Here is an 18,586-nt window from a genome sequence, read left to right as displayed (position 1 = left end):
CACAGTTTGAAACTTGTTCCCTCAGGATAGAAAATCTCAATGATTTTGTTCTGCTGCTTAAATGATCTAACCTTAAGTGTTGGAGTTTAACAGTATTGCTGCATTAACTTAGCACTTGGTTATCAAGAATGAAAGGTTGTGTGTTGATCGCTTATTGTCAGCAATGTTTTAGAAGGAAGCCCACAGCAAACATGGCCGCTGCTGACACAGTATTAAAGACACAGCCATTCCAAGGCTTATCAGTCAACAGAGCAGTGCAGAGCGAAGGGAAGGGTTTACTAGCAAACAATAAGCATAAGTCCACAGGTGTATACAACTAACCAGCAGCGTTTGTGGAGATGTTTATTTGTGAAAAATATATTTCAATTCACTTGGCTTGATCAAATGGTAATTACAGCACATCAGTTGGCATAGGAGGGAGTTCTATATTACAGTGCTGGCATAAATGAATGAAAGAGGCAACCCCTCAATAAAGGAAGAAATATGGCTTTTCTAATTTATTATATTACAATGGACCAAATAACAAGAAAGCTTCCGTGATGAAGGATCACAGCACCAATACACCGACTTCAACCTTGAATACCTTTTAAATGGTTTCAGACAATTAATTCAAATAGTGGGAAGCCAAACATCACAGATTTTACCACAAATATGTTTAGAATATCAGGCTTTCATGTGCTCTCTAAAAGTGTGCCAGCATCACCAGCAGGAAACTGTGTTGTCTTTAACCCCTGGATTATGCATAGGTTCCCCAAATTTGGGCAAGGTTCTCAGATCTGAGCATAAATTAATTAGACACTAAAATCAATTATTGGAGTTAATGTAATTGGTAGTAATTAGGAGTTGTGTGCGGATTTGCCCTATGCTCTATTCTGTAACATGTGAACCTAATATTTCATAGTGCATAACTCCAGATGGGGCGCAGCCATAGGAGGGGCATGGGTGAGTCAGGGGTGTGACGTTAGAAAATACCTGCATTTGGACATCTAAATGCCATCAGTTGGGTGTCAGCATTTACACCAACTTTTGGCAGGCGTAAATGCTTAAAGTTAGGTGCAATCCCCTGGATTTTATATATGGTGCCTGAAAATCCACGTGGAAACCGAAGCATAGTCTATAGCAATGCACATCACTTAAATGGTTAACTAGCTAATCAGAACTGTTAATTGGATGTTAATAAGCAATTATCAGCACTAATTGTCATTGAGATTTACACGCACAACTCGCTAAGTGTATTCTATAACGTGTTGCGCCTAAATCCTAAGTCACGTAGTTGAAAAGGGGGTGTGACCATGGGCGGGGCGTGGGTGTTTCTAAAATCTATGTGCATTATTATAGAATACACCCGATTTGCGCCTAATTTAGGCATTGGGATTTACACCAAGTAAAATATGGCCTAAATGGGTGCAACCAAATTTGGTGACGTGGAGAACCGCTTGGCATATTCTATATACCGCATGGAAATTTAAGTCTCTTCTCTAAAATTTAGGCACACTTTAGAGAATATGCAGATTTTTCAGGTGCCATATATAGAATCTAGCTCAAAATGTATGCTAAGCTAATATTCCATAAAGGGCATTCTATGCAGAGCGCTATTTACAAAATACCAGTGTAGCACGGATCATCCTGTCACCCAACTTTGGACACCATTTATTGAAAGTAACCTTAAGTGCCTTTGGTTTTTATGTTCAAGAAAATTTGTCCCAGTTTCCTTGAGTAAATGTTAAGATGGATGCTGCGCCTTTCTACACCACTCATCCATGCAGCACACAGAAGTACCGCTATTGCGTCTATCCCTGAGGATAGCACATCATTTAGTCCATGCAAGCACAAACCTACATGAATATAAAATGATAAGACTTCATTGCAATTTTGTAAGGCAATCTGTTAAACTTCTCAGAAATCACAATCCAGATTGTAAATAAAGTGCAGTTTCTTTGTCTATAAACACAGGAAAACATCACTAAATGCTGACTATTGTTTTGGATCAAATATGTTGCTACCAAAGCCAAAAATGACCCTAGTCTTTCCAAATACTTGCGTTGATTTTTGAGCATATACCAACCACTGTATTAGCCAAAACCATAATTCTATGCTCATTTTTAAAATAAAAGTAATGCTAAATTTGAAAACTCACATAATTCTATGCTCATTTTTACAATAAAAGTAATGCTAAATTTGAAAACTCACAGATATGAAACTCATCATCAGACTTATCTGGAACGCTCTGGAGCACCAGTTGCCAACTAAGCTATGTTTCGTATTCTGCTTCAGAGCAAATGGTCTCCAAACTCATATATTCCTCATAGTGCAGTCAGAACCAGATAAGTCTGAAGTTATTTACAAATTATTTATAAAGTATTGAGTACGTTTATAGAAAATTTTAAAAAAATGTTTTTTTTGAAGACTGATGATGAAATATAGCGGACTGTAGTCCCGGATTGAGTAGAGACAGTGAATTTCAGCCACTTCTGATAATCTGAGAAGAAATTATTAATAACTAATAATAGTATAGTAAATGGAACAGGGTGATTACTCTAAATAACTTGAAAGAATGGACGATGTGGAGTTAAATTTATTGAACGTATTCTATAACAGCATCTTTGGACACAGATACCATTATAGAACTGGCACTCAGTGTGAGGCATCAGCACACCTAACTGGGGGGTGCCAAGTTATAGAATTACCCCCATTTTCTGTTGTATAAAAGACAATTGTATGGTTGGAAATTGTAGCTTCCTGATTTCTGTAATTCTGTGTAAAAATCATTGTTGAAGGTCTAAGAAAACTGGCAACCTTTAGCCATAAAACAGATTCATGTTGCTTTCAATGTCTAATGCTAGTTTTAGAAAGCCCAACTGCCAGTTTCCATGAAAAGCTCTAGTTAAAACTGAATTTCTTCCCCATCCTATAACCACTTTCAGCCACTCATCTGTGAGAGAAGGAAGTAGGGTTTGGCTTCAGCCTGGAACGGCAGAATTCCAAAGGGGAACACGAGATCATCAACGATCATCGGATTCCGAGTTTCTTTAGCAGTGCTCCTCTCAAGCCACCCAGGGAAGCCAAATTAATGGCCTGCCCTGCAAAGGTTACCTTAAACGCATCCAGAACTCTGCCATCATAGTCAATTATTACAGTATCTCCTTGTTCACCTTTCTGGCCAGGTGGACCCTTTAGATAAAGAAAAATGTGGACATTTTAGGGACAAATGAGTGTATTTGCATCTAAAAAATAGGATGCCACAGAAACCATTATCCCTCAAATTCTGTTTAGGTCGCCCAAAGTTAGGTGTGTAATTTTTGGTGCAGATCGCAGATATGTGTGTAAAGTAATTAGCTGAATTGGTGATCTCTTGCTGAATATCTGGGTTAATGGCTAGCTGCTAACCAGTTATATCACACAGCCGGTTAGGCATGGATATTCAGCACCTATATTGAGCGGTCCAAATAGGCCATTTAAATAGCAGGCCTATCTTTGACTACTAAATATTTAGGGATATGTTTACAAAGGTACGTTAGCATTTTTAATGCACCTGTAAATTTAAGGCACATTAAACGATAACTCGCCTATACATTTCTATGGGCGCATTAGCATTTAACACTAATGCGTCCATAGCCCCGTTTAGTAAATCTAGCCCTCAACCAGTTAGCTCTGAATATCAGCGCAGCCAAAATAAACTCAGATTTTCAACGCCAGTCACTGGATACGGCCAGCTAAATATTGTGCCCACTGTTACAGATTACCCTTCCCTAGATGATACCCACCTAGGATAAAAGGGTAAACAGGCACCTATTTCAAGCCTACTCTATAGAGAAAAGTAGATGCCCATTCTTTTTACAGAATACTACCAAAATGGCAGAAGACGTGCTTACATTTAAGGCCTGATCACTTACAATAGACTTTTGGCTGGTGTAAATGCTGGACCTAGATGATACCCAGAAAGCGCGTAGATTACGCTACAATTTACCCCTTTTCCCTCCTCTTCTTCTTTCTTCATTTACCTACTGTTTTGCCCTTGGTTTGTTACAGTAGTAGTTTTTGCCCCTTTCTCCCCTCCTGTTCTATTTCATATTGTAGTTCTTTTCTATTTTTCTCATATTGGTTTTGATATGTAAACCACTTAGTTCCGTGTGTCAATTGAAACAGTATAGCAAGTATAATAAAGAATGCCCCTTCTTTGTATATTCTGCCCATGTGAATGCACACCAGCAAATTACGTGCCATCAAAACATAGCAGTATTTTCCCTCTGGTTGGTTTTGTATAAGAGGCTACTTACAAGGGGCAGCCTGACCATTTGGGAAACTGGGCAATGCCTGAGGGCCCAGAGGCTCTAGGGGTTCCAGAGGATCCACCCAGTTGCCCACTGTACACTACAACCCCCCTCCCCCGGGTCCTACCTTAAAGGGCCCTGGTGGTTTAGTGGGGCAGGAAAGAACAACACTGTTTCCCGCCTGCTGCTGTTATTCTGCCTGGTGCTGCCATGTTTTAAAAATGGCTGCCGAGACTCCTTTTGTCGGTCTTGCAAGATTATCTAGATCTGCAAGACCACCATGGGATGTCTTGGCTGCCATTTTGAAAACATAGTGGAGGCCAGGCAGAATAGTGGTAGTGGGCAGGAAAGAGTGGGGTTCTTTCCTGCCCCCGAAGAAGCCACTTTACCACCAGGGCCCTTCAATGAAGGACCGGGAAGGGCCCACTGAAGCTTAGGGGACTGTGGTGTGTGGGAAGGGGCATCAGCTGCAGTGGTAGGGGGCGGCAGCACCACGACAGGCAGCAGCTGAGGTGGGGGGGGGGAAGCCCAGATCGCTGTCAGTCTGCCCCTGCTACTTACGTACTTACATATGTGAATGATTAGAATACCACCATTTATCCATTCTTTTTTCTCTGTTTTAGTTTTAATGTTTTAGTTTCATTTTATGTTTGTGAGTGGATAATTTTATGTCTATTTTCTTTTGTAAGCCACTTAGAATTAGGTGGGGTATAAATTTTAAAAATAAATAAATGTTCTTGCTGTTAAAACTAGATGGCTCCTTATAAACTCCCCCTCCCCCCATATGACCAAGTGTGTGTGCTATGGACTTTTGGCTATTTAAGTGATATTTTAGGGGGTCTTTTACTAAGGCAGGCTAAACATTAGAGACACCCATAGGAATGCATTGGCGTCTCTAACGTTTAGCGCGTGCTAAAAACGTGAGCGTACCTTAGTAAAAGGGGGTCTTAGATTTTAGTGTGCAGTAAGGACTTGTGATCCTCTCTCGTGCTTTCTCTATACAACTGTGTATATTTTTGCATTTTTAGAAAAATGGTTATTCCCATGATGTTGCATCATTTATGGCTTGACATTGAAAGGTAGTCGAGGTACATTCCCTTTCATGTCACTAACAGCTTAAGAGTTTCTCTATCAGTTCTTTGGATTGAACTGTAGTGCATCTTCCCTTTATTAGTACATTAATTTAGAAACTATTCTCACATGCAGTTTGCTGATAAAAGCTACAGAGAGTTAATGAAAGCAGGAAGCAGAGACAAACATGCAGGTCTACGGGGGTGCAAACCAGTTCTTACTGTAGCACCCACGACGCCTTCTCCTTTCTCTCCATTTTCACCCTGGATATAAGATGCAAAAAAAAAAAAAAGAATGCTTTACTCCTAAGTTATTCATAAATATATCAAGATCCAGGTGAACAAAGTGCATTTTTAATGCTAAGTCTTAAACGCCACTGGTATATCAATGCGGCACATTTAGGAGTGAATTCTCTATATACCTTGAGCTACTATTGAAAAAGGTGTGAGCAAAATCCAAATAAATAAATAAATATTTATATGGCCCGAAAAGAGGTGATATTCTATAAACAACCCTTAAAGGGGCCCTTTTACTAAGGTACGCTGAAAAATGTCGTGCGCTGGTGTAGACGCGTGTATTGGATGCACGCAGGTCCATTTTTCAGTGCACCTGCAAAAAAGACCTTTTTTTGGGACCGAAAATGGACGTACGGCAAAATAAAAAGTGGTGTGTGTCCATTTTAGGCCTGAGACCTTACCGCCACCCACTGACTTAGTGGTAAGGTTTCATGTGTTAACCGGGCGGTAATGGTCTTTGCGCATAGAAAGAAGATTACCGCCCAGTTTCCGCCGCAAGCCGGAAAATAAAAATTATTTCCCAGTGCGCGTAGTGGACAGTAGCTGGGCAGTAATTCCAAATTGACACATGTTAGGTGCACATAGGCATCTATGCGACTTGGTAAAAGGACCCCAAAGTTTGATGCAATTTATAGAATAACGCTTAAACCTGGGAATTCCATCTAACTTTAGGCACAACCGTTTGCAACAACTGAAACGAGGTGCAAATGGGCAACATATCCCCTGTATTCTAGAACAACATGTAAATGCTAGGAATGCCCCTGTTCTGCCCATGACCCTCCCATTTCCATGTGCCTTTTTTCACTTCTCTGTAAAATATAGGCACAGATCCTGCGCCTAAATTTATGTGCATAAGTTCTAATTAAATCTAATTGTTGCCAGTAATTGCTTGTTAAAAAAGCCAATTATATTCAATTATATTGTGCGCACAAATTAAGCACATGCCTAAATTTGCACACGCAGTTTGTGGTGACATTTATAGAATTAGGGGGTTAAAGCTCCCTGACGTAATAAAATAAGTTTGAGATGAGGGATGGAAATAATCGAATGTTCATGCAATTACAAAGTAGTATTTTGGAAAGAATCAGGTAACATAGTAAGTGACGGCAGATAAAGACCTGAATAGTCATGATCTTTTTTTGGTGCTTCTGGGACATAGACCATAGAAGTCTGCCCAGCTCTGTCCTTATGTTCCATCAAAGCCCACTCCAGCCTATTCAAATCCATCTTATTGTTTGTGTGACAAAGACTGTAAAAATCTGCCCTGCACAGTCTTCATATTCCAAACCACTGGAATTTCCGTCAAAGCTCTCTCCAGCCCATCCTAAACCGGATAATTATATGTGGAACTCAGACCGTATAAGGCAGCTAAGCACTGGCCATAGTTGATGCAGCCAGAGTCACCATCTAAGCACCACTTGACATGCAACCTTTAAGTTTTGTTTTTTATATCATTCATTTTCTAATTAGAAATCCTCTGTGGTCATCCCATGCCTTTTTGAATTACGCCACAGTTTTGTTTCTACCACTTCCCTCGGGAGGTCATTCCAGGCATCCATCTCCCTCTCCGTGAAAAAGAATTTTCTGACATTACTCCTAAGTCTACCACCCCACAACCTCAATTCATGTCCTCTAGCTTTACCACTTTCCCTTCTCTGGAAAATATTTGTTTCTGTATTAATATAGGTACAGTGCAGCTGGTAGTCTCCTGCAGATCACTCGTTGTTATTCTCCATTGTTAAAGAAATAATTTAAACAAACCCACCATTGCTATTCAAGAAACACAACATCTCCGTCTGAACAGGTAGTTTTGCTGGTGGTGAGTTTTTATTGGAAGGATGTAGTAAATGAGTGCTAGAGATTGCATCATCTTTTCATCTCAAGAACTCACATACAGACATCTTTATTATGTTGGTCTAATAAAAACTATCACAACCTGCTAAGACTTCAGTTCTCACCTGATCTAGAACATTGATTGCAAACAGAAAATGATCTATCAGGAGGCCATGTAGGGCTATATTGAAGCTGAAGTTCATTTTTCATCACTTAGGGCATGGTCTCCCTCTTCACTATGGCTCAGTTTATATCTATGCAGCTGGAACTGAATGTCATATATAGGTACCACCTGAACCGGGCTGGTTCTAGGCTAAGTGGCTTCCATGTGAAAACTGAAATTGGCACCTCCATTTCCCTTCAGTGGGATGCCCCCTCTTTTGGTGTTGGCAGTAGCTTCAGCATTCCCTTTCTCTTTTACAGTTCACAATTCAGTTCATTTGTTACCGTAGAAAGTTAAAAACATCTAAGCTGTTTAAAATTCTAAATAATGAAGGGGGGTGTGGAACAAAGGAAAATTGAGATAGAACATAACAAAACCTAACATACAAATTTGGTATTATAATAGAAAGGGGATAGAGTGAAGAAGTTAAAATCCAACTAAGATATATAAGGAGGGTAGGACGTGCTAAAGACATGGCCATACAGATATAACTGTGGACACAGTCCATTACATTTTAATATTGACTGCATTTGGATAGCCCTGTTTAAAAAAAAAAGTGAGTCTTAAGCACTGCCTTAAAATTCTTCAGTGAATTCTCTTTCCAAAGATCCAATGGCAAAGAATTCCACAACATAGAGGCTGTGAAACTGAAGCAAGTAGTCCTAGCTTGATGAAAATGGATCTGTGGATGAGAGGAAATCACAAGTATTATGTGCTGGTGTAAGGAATGAAGGATATAAGGTATCCAGAAACTAAGCAGGAATGGTGGCATCTGTCTTGCCTTCTACCATCCTCTTCTCCCTTTTTATCTCCTACCCAGAACCATTATTCCTCCATCTCCTCCTCTCCACCTACATGGAGTGTATATGTGAGGGTACCAGCATATTTATAACCCCTTATACAAGGCAGAATCTCCCATGAATGGCACCTGTACAACTGAGCGGGAAGAAGAAGAAGGCTCAACAAACAAGGGAACTCAAGGAGCAGCAGTACTTTTATTCAAATGTAACGGTTGTATAAATGATTCGACACGGCTCCGTGTTTTGGCACAGGGTGCCTGCCTCAGGAGTCTTGCGAGTATCTCTCCAATCATAAATGAGAATTGAGAGATGCACAAAAACAGCTTCGGTTGGTCTTTAAAAAGACCTTGCATGGAATCTGAATGTGGACCTAAAATAGATCCTCAAAGAGAATTGGAAAGTACTTTAAAGAAATGTCCTTTTCTAAAAAGAACATGATTGGTGTGCTTTGGAGGACATTTATACGACTATAACATTTGAATAAAAGTACTGTTCCTCCTTGAGTTCCCTTGTTTGTCGAGCCTTCTTCTTCTTCCCGCTCAATTGAAATTTTGTGCATTTTTCTTGAGATCTTTGTTTTCAGCTATCTTGTGGACCCTGTACAACTGCACATACCAAAAGCCAGACCTGTACACAAAATGGTTCATTGCACCTATGCCCTAGCTAGGCGTAGAAAAGATCATACAGAGCAGTAAGAACATTGCCTTTTCCAACATAAATAAAATTGTTTGATCCACTAGAGATGCAGAATAATGATGCACATAGGTAGAGTCCATCCAGGTTGTGACTCCAAATGCAGGTTTTGTGACTCACAATGTAGGAATCTCTGGTCTAGAACCAGCCCGGTTCATGTGGTACTTATTCATGACTTTCAGTTCCAGCTACATTGATATAAATACAGCAATAGTGAAAAGAGAGACCTTGCCCTAAGTGAACAAAGGTGAAATAATCCAAGCAACTACCGAGCAAATTGCCTTTTGGAATGAGGAATTTAAGATCCTTGTCATGACACATCGAGTTCTCCATTCCAAGCAGTCTCAGTATCTTTCAGATCATTTGGTACCTTAGGTTCCCACATGTTCTCTGAGATTTTCTCCTCTGCACTCATCACTCCTCCTTTGCATTCCTCACACCAGTCCTTTGGAATGCTCTTTCTATATATTTAGAAGAAAATTCCCTGCCGCAATTTCAAAAAGGAGGAAAGATTTTCTTTTTTTCGAGCATGCTTTTCCTCATTCCACAGACGACTGTGCTTGGGCTTGGGCCTCGGTTGGAGATTAGAGGTGTAGCTTGTTGGTTTATTGATTAGTTTTTTTAATGCTAAATGTTTTGTTTTGATTGTTTTTATATTTTATGCGTAAACCATTTTACTGGGTTATGTTTCTCTGAAAGGCAAATTCTTTTAATAAATGAAAAAAAATAATTTTACTGGCTGTACCTTTGCTCCAGGCAACCCATCTCTTCCATTTTCTCCGGCAGAACCTGTGCTGCCTTTCTCACCCTTAAAATAAAACAATTAGAATTAATAATTTATAGTTAGCTATGGCTATGAAACTCTAGCTTGAATAGGTTGTTTCAGTACCATCTATATTCACGTTCAGTAATCAGGCACTAAAAATTTAACATGGGTGTTGTTTTATTCCTTCACTTCTGATTGTGATTAAAGGCCTGATATAATTGAAAGCCAATTTTGGGCGTCCCCAACTGCTTTCCATCGCGGGGATGACCAAAGTTCACGGGGGTGTGTCGGAGGCGTAGCGAAGGCGGGACTTGGGCATGCCTAACACATGGACGTCCTCAACCCATAATGGAAAAAAAAAGAGCATCCTTGATGAGCACTTAGACGACTTTACCTGGTCCTGTTTTTTTTATGACCAAGGCACAAAAAGATGCCTGAACTGACCAGATGACCACCGGAGAGAAATCGGGGATGACCTCCTCTTACTCCCCCAGTGGTCACTAACCCCCTCTCACCCTAAAACATCTTTAAAAATATTTTTCCCAGCCTCAAATGTCATATTCAGGTCCATCACAGCAGTATGCAGGTCCCTGGAGCAGTTTTAGTGGGTGCAGTGCACTTCAGGCAGGCGGACCCAGGCCCATCCCCCCCCTACCTGTTACACTTGTGGTGGTAAATGTGAGTCCTCCAAAACCCACCACAAACCCACTGTACCCACATCTAAGTGCCCCCTTCACCCGTAAGGGCTATGGTAGTGGTGTACAGTTGTGGGGAGTGGGTTTTGGGGGGAATTTGGGGGGGTTCAGCACACAAGGTAAGGGAGCTATGTACCTGGGAGCAATTTATGAAGTCCACTGCAGTGCCCCCTAGGATGACCGGTTGTTGTCCTGGCATGTCAGGGGGACCAGTGCACTATGAATGCTGGCTCCTCCCACAACCAAAGGGCTTGCATTTGGTTGTTTCTGAGATGGACGTCCTTGGTTTCCATTATCGCCAAAAATCAGAAACGACAATGTCTAGGGACGACCACCTCTAAGGACAACCTAAATTTCAGGATTTGGGCATCCCCGACTGTATTATCGAAATGAAAGATGGACTTCCATCTTGTTTCGATAATACAGGTTTCCCCGCCTCTCCATCAGGACGTTTTGCGAGGACGTCCTCAGCAAAACTTGGGCGTCCCTTTCAATTATGTCCCTCAAACTGTCCTAGAAAGTAAACTTTCATCACACTAAAAATTATGACGCAAATTATTTTACAATGAGGAACACTGGGCAAAGCACAAATACAAATCAAGTTGAACTTGGAAAGATCAATGGTTTTTGTTAGCCATTCCCTACATAATCTTTATTTTTTGCTTCAGTTCTCAAATAATGTAGGTAACACTGTTAGAAGAGTCCTACTCAACAGTCCAGTGTAAGAGCCAAAAATATGTATTCAGTTATAACCTTTCACAAAATTTCAGGTGGGAGAAATATAGATCAATCATGCACAAGTGGGATCCTAATTTATCTATTATCTATTAGGATTTATTTACCACCTTTTTGAAGGAATTCACTCAAGGCAGTGTACAGCAAGAATAAGTCAAACATAAGCAATAGACAGAGAAATAAAAATATTCAAATAACAGTACAAAGTATGGCATAGTATACTACATTACAATGTCTACACAATACACATCATCCACATAGATGTAGAACTGAGTGTCCATCGACCAATCAGCTTGGCTAATTCTATGAAAACTCTCAGTCTTTTGATCTGAGTCCTCAAAGCCACTGACTTGAATTGGGAAGGAGATAGTCCTAACCATTGTACAACAGCAACATAACCAGACTCTGGGCATTTGCATACTGAGTTCTGAAAGGAGCTGTTTGCAACCACTGCTCCAGGGCTGTTTTTGCAATTGCTGTGCAGGATAAGGCAAGAAGGAGGGGTTATAAAAGGAGAAAATCACCAGGTACTTGTGAATGAAGGCTCACTGTGCTATCAATGTAAACACAGAACACAGTCTTTGCAAACTCAAAACGACAAAGAACACAGTGAAGAAGACACAAGGATATGGTCTTAAGACAATGTGTAAAAAGTAAAAATTTATTGTTGAGTCCAAACCAATAATGTAACTCTCCTTAAGAAGCCTTCACTGGACCCTACTTGTCCCTCTAATTACCGACCCATCTCCCTCCTCCCTTTTCTCTCCAAATTACTTGAGCGTGCTGTTCACCACCGCTGCCTTGATTTTCTCTCCTCACATGCTATTCTTGACCCACTACAATCTGGTTTTCACCCTCTCCACTCAACCGAAACTGCACTTACTAAAGTCTCAATGACCTATTACTGTCTAAATCCAGAGGTCAATATTCCATCCTCATTCTTCTTGATCTTTCCGCTGCTTTTGACACTGTCGATCACAGCATACTTCTCGATACCCTGTCTTCACTTGGATTCCAGGGCTCTGTTCTTTCCTGGTTCTCTTCCTACCTCTCCCTCCGCTCCTTTAGTGCTCACTCTGGTGGATCCTCTTCTACTTCTATCCCTCTGCCTGTCGGCGTACCTCAGGGTTCTGTTCTTGGTCCCCTCCTCTTTTCTATCTACACTTCTTCCCTTGGTTCATTAATCTCATCCCATGGCTTTTCCTACCATCTCTATGCTGATGACTCCCAAATCTACCTTTCTACCCCTGATATCTCACCTTGCATCCAAACCAAAGTTTCAGTGTGCTTGTCTGACATTGCTGTCTGGATGTCTCAATGCCACCTGAAATTAAACATGACCAAAACCGAGCTTCTCATTTTCCCCCACAAACCCACCTCCCCACTCCCCCCGTTTTCTATTTCTGTTGATGGCTCTCTCATTCTCCCTGTCTCCTCAGCTTGAAACCTTGGGGTCATCTTTGACTCTTCTCTCTCCTTCTCTGCTCATATCCAGCAGATCGTCAAGACCTGTCGTTTCTTTCTTTACAACATCCGTAAAATCCGCCCCTTTCTTTCCGAGCACTCTACCAAAACCCTCATCCACACCCTTGTCATCTCTCGTTTAGACTACTGCAATCTGCTTCTTGCTGGCCTCCCACTTAGTCACCTCTCCTCTCTCCAATCGGTTCAAAACTCTGCTGCCCGTCTCGTCTTCCGCCAGGGTCGCTTTACTCATACTACCTCTCTCCTCAAGTCGCTTCACTGGCTCCCTATCCGTTTTCGCATCCTGTTCAAACTTCTTCTACTAACCTATAAATGTACTCACTCTGCTGCTCCCCAGTATCTCTCCACACTGGTCCTTCCCTACACCCCTTCCCGTGCACTCCGCTCCATGGATAAATCCTTCTTATCTGTTCCCTTCTCCACTACTGCCAACTCCAGACTTTGCGCCTTCTGTCTCGCCGCACCCTACACCTGGAATAAACTTCCTGAGCCCCTACGTCTTGCCCCATCCTTGGCCACCTTTAAATCTAGGCTGAAAGCCCACCTCTTTAACATTGCTTTTGACTCGTAACCACTCGCCTCCACCTACCCTCCTCTCCTCCTTCCTGTACATATTAATTGATTTGATTTGCTTACTTTATTTTTTGTCTATTAGATTGTAAGCTCTTTGAGCAGGGACTGTCTTTCTTCTATGTTTGTGCAGCACTGCGTATGCCTTGTAGCGCTATAGAAATGCTAAATAGTAGTAGTAGTAGACTCGACACGGCCATTTTGGAACAGGCGACATTTTACTGCCAATCCTGCACAATGTAGAATCCTGAGCATTGAGCTCCATAAACGAGGTTTCTTTCTGAAACCAAATTGACAGATACAGCTGTTTCTACAGACCATTACAAAAGAACATAAAGACTCCTGATACACACAGTACCTTAAATCCAGCTGGTCCGGGTTGCCCTGGTGCACCATCTTCACCCTAATGAGACAGAAGTATTAAGGAGAGTGTTGCCAAGATTTGGGTTTGGGTTTCTGCCAGGTACTTGTGACCTGAATTGGCCACTGTTTGGAAAACAGGATACTGGGCTAGATGGACCATTGGTCTGACCCAGTATGGCTACTCTTATGTTATGTTCTTATGAGATGATAAGCCCAGTTTTGAATAGGACATCAGGGTAGGAATTTGAATTTCCAGATCAGGATGTGCATGATTCTCCAAATATTTTATAAAAGGCTTGCTAAACATGAAGTCTTTTGTAAAACAGATACTGGGATGCTAGGAAATATATGGCGTCAGCCCCCCTCCGTCTGCCACCGGGCCCCTGCATTCAAATTGGCAGCGCCTCACCTCTATGTGAAAGCGGCAGATCACCTCTCCCTTCGGGCCTTCCCTCACTGTGTCCTGCCCCCGCCTGATGTAACTTCCTGTTTCCGCGAGGGTGGGACACAGCGAGGGAGGGCCCGAAGGGAGGCAATCTGCCGCTTTCACACGGAGGTGAGGTGCTGCCGATTTGAATGCAGGGTCCAGTAGGTGACGGAGGGGGGCTGGAGGTGGGCGGGTGGAGACTGGGGACTGAGAGCAGGAGAGGGAGGTGACACTGGCAGTGATTGGGGGGGGGGCGGCCTTGCCCTGGACCCGGCTCAGTCTCTTGGCGGCCCTGGTCTTGTGGCAGGAAGGTGAAATTAGAGAGCTGTGTTTGGATTCTTTTTATGAAATAAGGTATATAAGTGTAGATTTTAGCTTCACTCATGCCCAAACCACGCAACCCCCCCCCCCCCCGTGATCTACACATAGTGCAAATATGCATATGTAAATGCTGATGTTCTAAAATTGAATTTTACATGTGTATCAGCCAGTATTTACACATTTATTTCACAATTAGGGTCATATAGAAACAGAACCCAAATGAAAACCCTAAATGTATTTCCCAAGATAGAATTACTAGAGGAATAATGCACACAGGACAAGAGGGTTAACCAATCGCATCTGTCAAACACACCAAATATCATTTAACATTATGTTTTCATACATTCAATCTTTTTGTTTTCTTTATGTCTGTTACAGAGAAATGTTAGCTAGCTAGTTTTAATTCCTGTCATTTAGTCTTGGCCTGGGTATCTCTGTTGTTAGCTATTTTCCAGTGGTGTAGCAAGGGGGGGCGGAGGGGGCGGTCCGCCCCGGGTGTCAGCACAAGGGGGAATGCTCGGTCGCTCCTGCTGCTTCCAGGCACCCCCCACCCAAAATCCGCCCCCCCATGGGCGCCTCGTAGAACCCTCCTCCTCCTTCCTTCCCGCCCTCGGCAGTCCTCCTCCTCCTCTCCGCCCCCCTCCGTATCATAACCTTTTACTTCCCGTAGTGGCAGTGACATCAGTTACTTACGAAGAAGGCAGCAGGCTCCCCTTCGGCTTCAGCTTCTCCCTTCGCTCTTCACACATTGAGTGTCCTGCCTTCGCGATGACGCACTTCCTGTTTCCACGAAGCCGGGACACTCACTGTGTGAAGAGCGAAGGGAGAAGCTGAAGCCGGAGGGGAACCTGCAGTGCCTTCTTCATAACGGAACTGACGCCGCTGCCACCACGGGAAGTAAAAGGTTATGATACGGGGGGGGGGGGGCAGAGAGGAGGAGGAGGAGGGCTGCCATGGGCGGGAAGGAAGGAACGGAGAGGGCAGGGGAGAGAGGAGAATACTGGACATGGATGGGAGGGGAGAGCAGGGGGAGAGAACAGATTGCTGGACATGGGGCAGAGAAGGGGAGGGCATGGGTGAAAGAAGGGGGGGCATGGGGGAGAGAAGAGGTCGCTGGAGGGGAGGGCATGGGGGAGAGAAGAGATCGCTGGAGGGGAGGGCAGGGGAGGAGAATTGCTGGTGGATGGATGGAGGGGGCAGGGGAGAGAGGAAATTTGCTGGATATGGATGGATGGAGGAGGGGCAGAGGAGAGGAGAATTGCTGGACATGGATGAATGAATGGGGGCAGGGGAGAGAGGAAATTTGAAGGATATGGGTGGATGGAGGAGACGGCAGGAGAGAATGGAGAGTTATAGATGGAGAATTGCTGGATATGGATGGATGAATGGGGGCAGGGGAGAGAGGAAATTTGAAGGATATGGGTGGATGGAGGAGACAGCAGGGAAGAATGGAGAGTTGTTGGACATGGATGGATGGATGGATGGAGGGGAGGAAAGTCAGGAAGGAAATGCACATGGATGGAAGAGAGAAGAGAGGAGAAATATTGGACAAGGATGGAGGGAAGGAAAGACAAAGGAAGGAGATGCACATGGAGAGAGGGCAGATCCTAGATGGAAGGGGCAGGGAGAGAGGGCAGACTTTGGATGGAGGGGACAGGAGAGAGAGGGCAGACACTGGATGGCAGGGAGAGAGAGAGAAGGCAGATGCTGGATGGAAGGAAGACAGTGAAAAGAAGATGAGGAAAGCAGAAACCAGAGACAACAAACTGCAAGTAAAATATATATTTTTATTTTTTTGCTTTAGGATAAAGTAGTATTGTAGATGTGTTAATAAATAGAACATGGAAATAAGGTAATCTTTATTGGACTAATTTTAATATATTTTGACTAACTTTCGGAGAACAAAACCCCCTTCCTTAGGCCAGGATAGGATATTGTAAAATCACTATACTGTACTGATCTGATCTGAGGAAGGAGGTTTTGGTCTCTGAAAGCTAAATGTATTAGTCCAATAAAATGGTGGTATTTTATTTTCTGTTTCTGTGGTGTTGCATTGTATGCGCAGTCTGGCCTCTTGGGGGTTCAGTTTAATTTTTGTCTAAATAGAAAGTTTGATTACTTATTCTATAGTGGTTTAGGGTTTATCTGTGTTTGTGAAAAAGACACGGCTTTCAGTTGGCATTGACTGTGCAGGATCGACGATCTGTACTATTCTGTCTGGTTACGTTTTACAATAGGTGAATTGATGTTCTAGTGCTCACTGTAGTGTTTAAGATGCTTTCCTTTTCCTTATGTGACTCGTAGAAATTACTGCTTATGGTATGGTAAAATTGTTCTAGAGATCCTGAGTGTTTTGTATTCTCGGTATGCCTAGTACTGGATTTTGGAGGGGGGTGTTAAAAATGACCGGCCCCAGGTGTCAACTACCCTAGCTACGCCACTGCTATTTTCCATTCCGTCTGTAATCAAAGAATGTAGGAGAAGACCTCCAGTTCCCCGGCTTTTCAACCACCAGAAATTGATAATCAGAAAGGCAACATGGGCTCGAGGTGCATGGACAGCTGTATCACCTCATGATCTAAGTTGCAGATCATTCCATAAAATCACATAACATATCCATTATAAATCTAAGGAACATTTGCCAAAATAATTAATAAGGAGTTTCAACAGATCTCATGGGGGGGAGGGGGGAATATGTAGGGCTACAAGTGCAAACTCTTAGTAGCCAGAAGTTACAGGAAACAGAGGTAAAGGAACACAAGGCAGAGGCCTTAGATTGTTTTAAATATTATTTTTGCCAATAGACATTGGAAGAGCAGCATTTAAGAAATGACAGCTTACCGGTTTCCCTGTAGCACCAGATTCACCCTTGCAAAACAAAACAAACATTCATGTTCAGAGAAACTAAGAAAAGAATTAAAGCAATTTTCTCGTAAAAGCTCATGAAATCACACCTATAATCCTTACTGCATATAAGGGAGGAAATTCTATATATGGTGCTAAATGTTAGGTGCCACTTCCATGCTGAAATTTCAGAGTGAAAAAAGCATTCTAACAGCTGCAAGAAACATCAGATCTGCACAAAATCACATTTACACACCCATTTATAGAATAGCACATAAGTGTTTCTGTGTGGATCTGCAAAGGGGGCTTGGCCATGGGAGGGGCATGGACAGACTAGGTGCGTTCCCTTAAAATGTGCACAGTGTTAATGAATTTGGGGGATCTGCACCCAATTTGCATGCTAGGATTTGTACCCAATTTCAGTTGAGCACGAATCCTGGTACTACATGCTATTCTATAAAGGGTGTCAATCTTGGAATGCACTTTATAGAGTTTTAAGCGCCATTTATAGAATTTTCCCCTAGATGTCATGCTGCCATAATGCAGGGGTGAATAAAGAAGGTTCATCTACCTTAAAATTAAATGTGAATCTTACGTTAGCAATAGTGACTTTATCAAGCTGGTGACAAACATGCCTGTACATATCTGCCCTAGGAAAACATTGTTATAACTGTTGATATGCTGCAATCCATGCAATTATTTCATTTTGGACAGACCCAGTAGCACTGCCACAATGAAGGACCTAGGTTCAGTTCCTGGTTCAGACCTTCTGCTCCCTGGGTTGGCCAGGGCTGGGGTGGAGGGAAGAGAATCGGTCATCTTAAAGAGCAACATCTAGTGGTTAGATTTAAAATTGCAGGGTTCTGGAAGGAGCCCTAATATATGGCCCCTGACCAGGGCCGCTGAAAAGGGAAGCATGGGAGCAACATTCCCTGGGCCCGGCTTCCAAGGGGGGGGGGGGGGGGGGGGTCCAGTGCCGGCAAGGCTTCTGGAGGCAGGCAGAAGGTTCTTCTCCCTCGGTCTGTCTCTCTCCTGCTGCTGTGTGTTGGGACCCAGGTGATTGTGATAACTCAGGACCAGGCACACAGGAGCAGGAGAGTGACAGACCAAGGGAGGAGCAGACGCAGGAAGGTAAGGGGTGGGGGGCGGCAGACTGAGTGGAGAGGGCGGTGGCTGTGGCGGCCCTGCCCTGGGCCCAGCACTGTCTCTCTGGATGAGGACTGTTGCTGCAACGATTGAACTAATGCAAGTTT

At 42.9% G+C, this 18,586-nt stretch overlaps 1 protein-coding gene across 1 annotated transcript in view; it reads right to left on the bottom strand.

Annotated features, from left to right (window-relative positions):
* Positions 1-18,586, bottom strand: part of COL23A1 (collagen type XXIII alpha 1 chain) — a 463,688-nt gene that overhangs the window by 30,991 nt on the left and 414,111 nt on the right. Inside the window, exons 13-17 of the mRNA XM_030213109.1 lie at positions 17,331-17,357; positions 13,737-13,781; positions 9,873-9,935; positions 5,564-5,605; positions 3,094-3,171 (exon numbers count right to left, since the gene is read on the bottom strand). Coding sequence (XP_030068969.1) covers positions 3,094-3,171; positions 5,564-5,605; positions 9,873-9,935; positions 13,737-13,781; positions 17,331-17,357 — 255 coding nt within the window. The remainder of the gene's footprint in view (positions 1-3,093; positions 3,172-5,563; positions 5,606-9,872; positions 9,936-13,736; positions 13,782-17,330; positions 17,358-18,586) is intronic.

Source organism: Microcaecilia unicolor, chromosome 8, assembly GCF_901765095.1.
Source record: "Microcaecilia unicolor chromosome 8, aMicUni1.1, whole genome shotgun sequence".
NCBI lineage: Eukaryota > Metazoa > Chordata > Amphibia > Gymnophiona > Siphonopidae > Microcaecilia > Microcaecilia unicolor.
The sequence above is the reverse complement of the archived record's forward strand: the minus strand, read 5'-3'. Positions and strand labels throughout refer to the sequence as shown.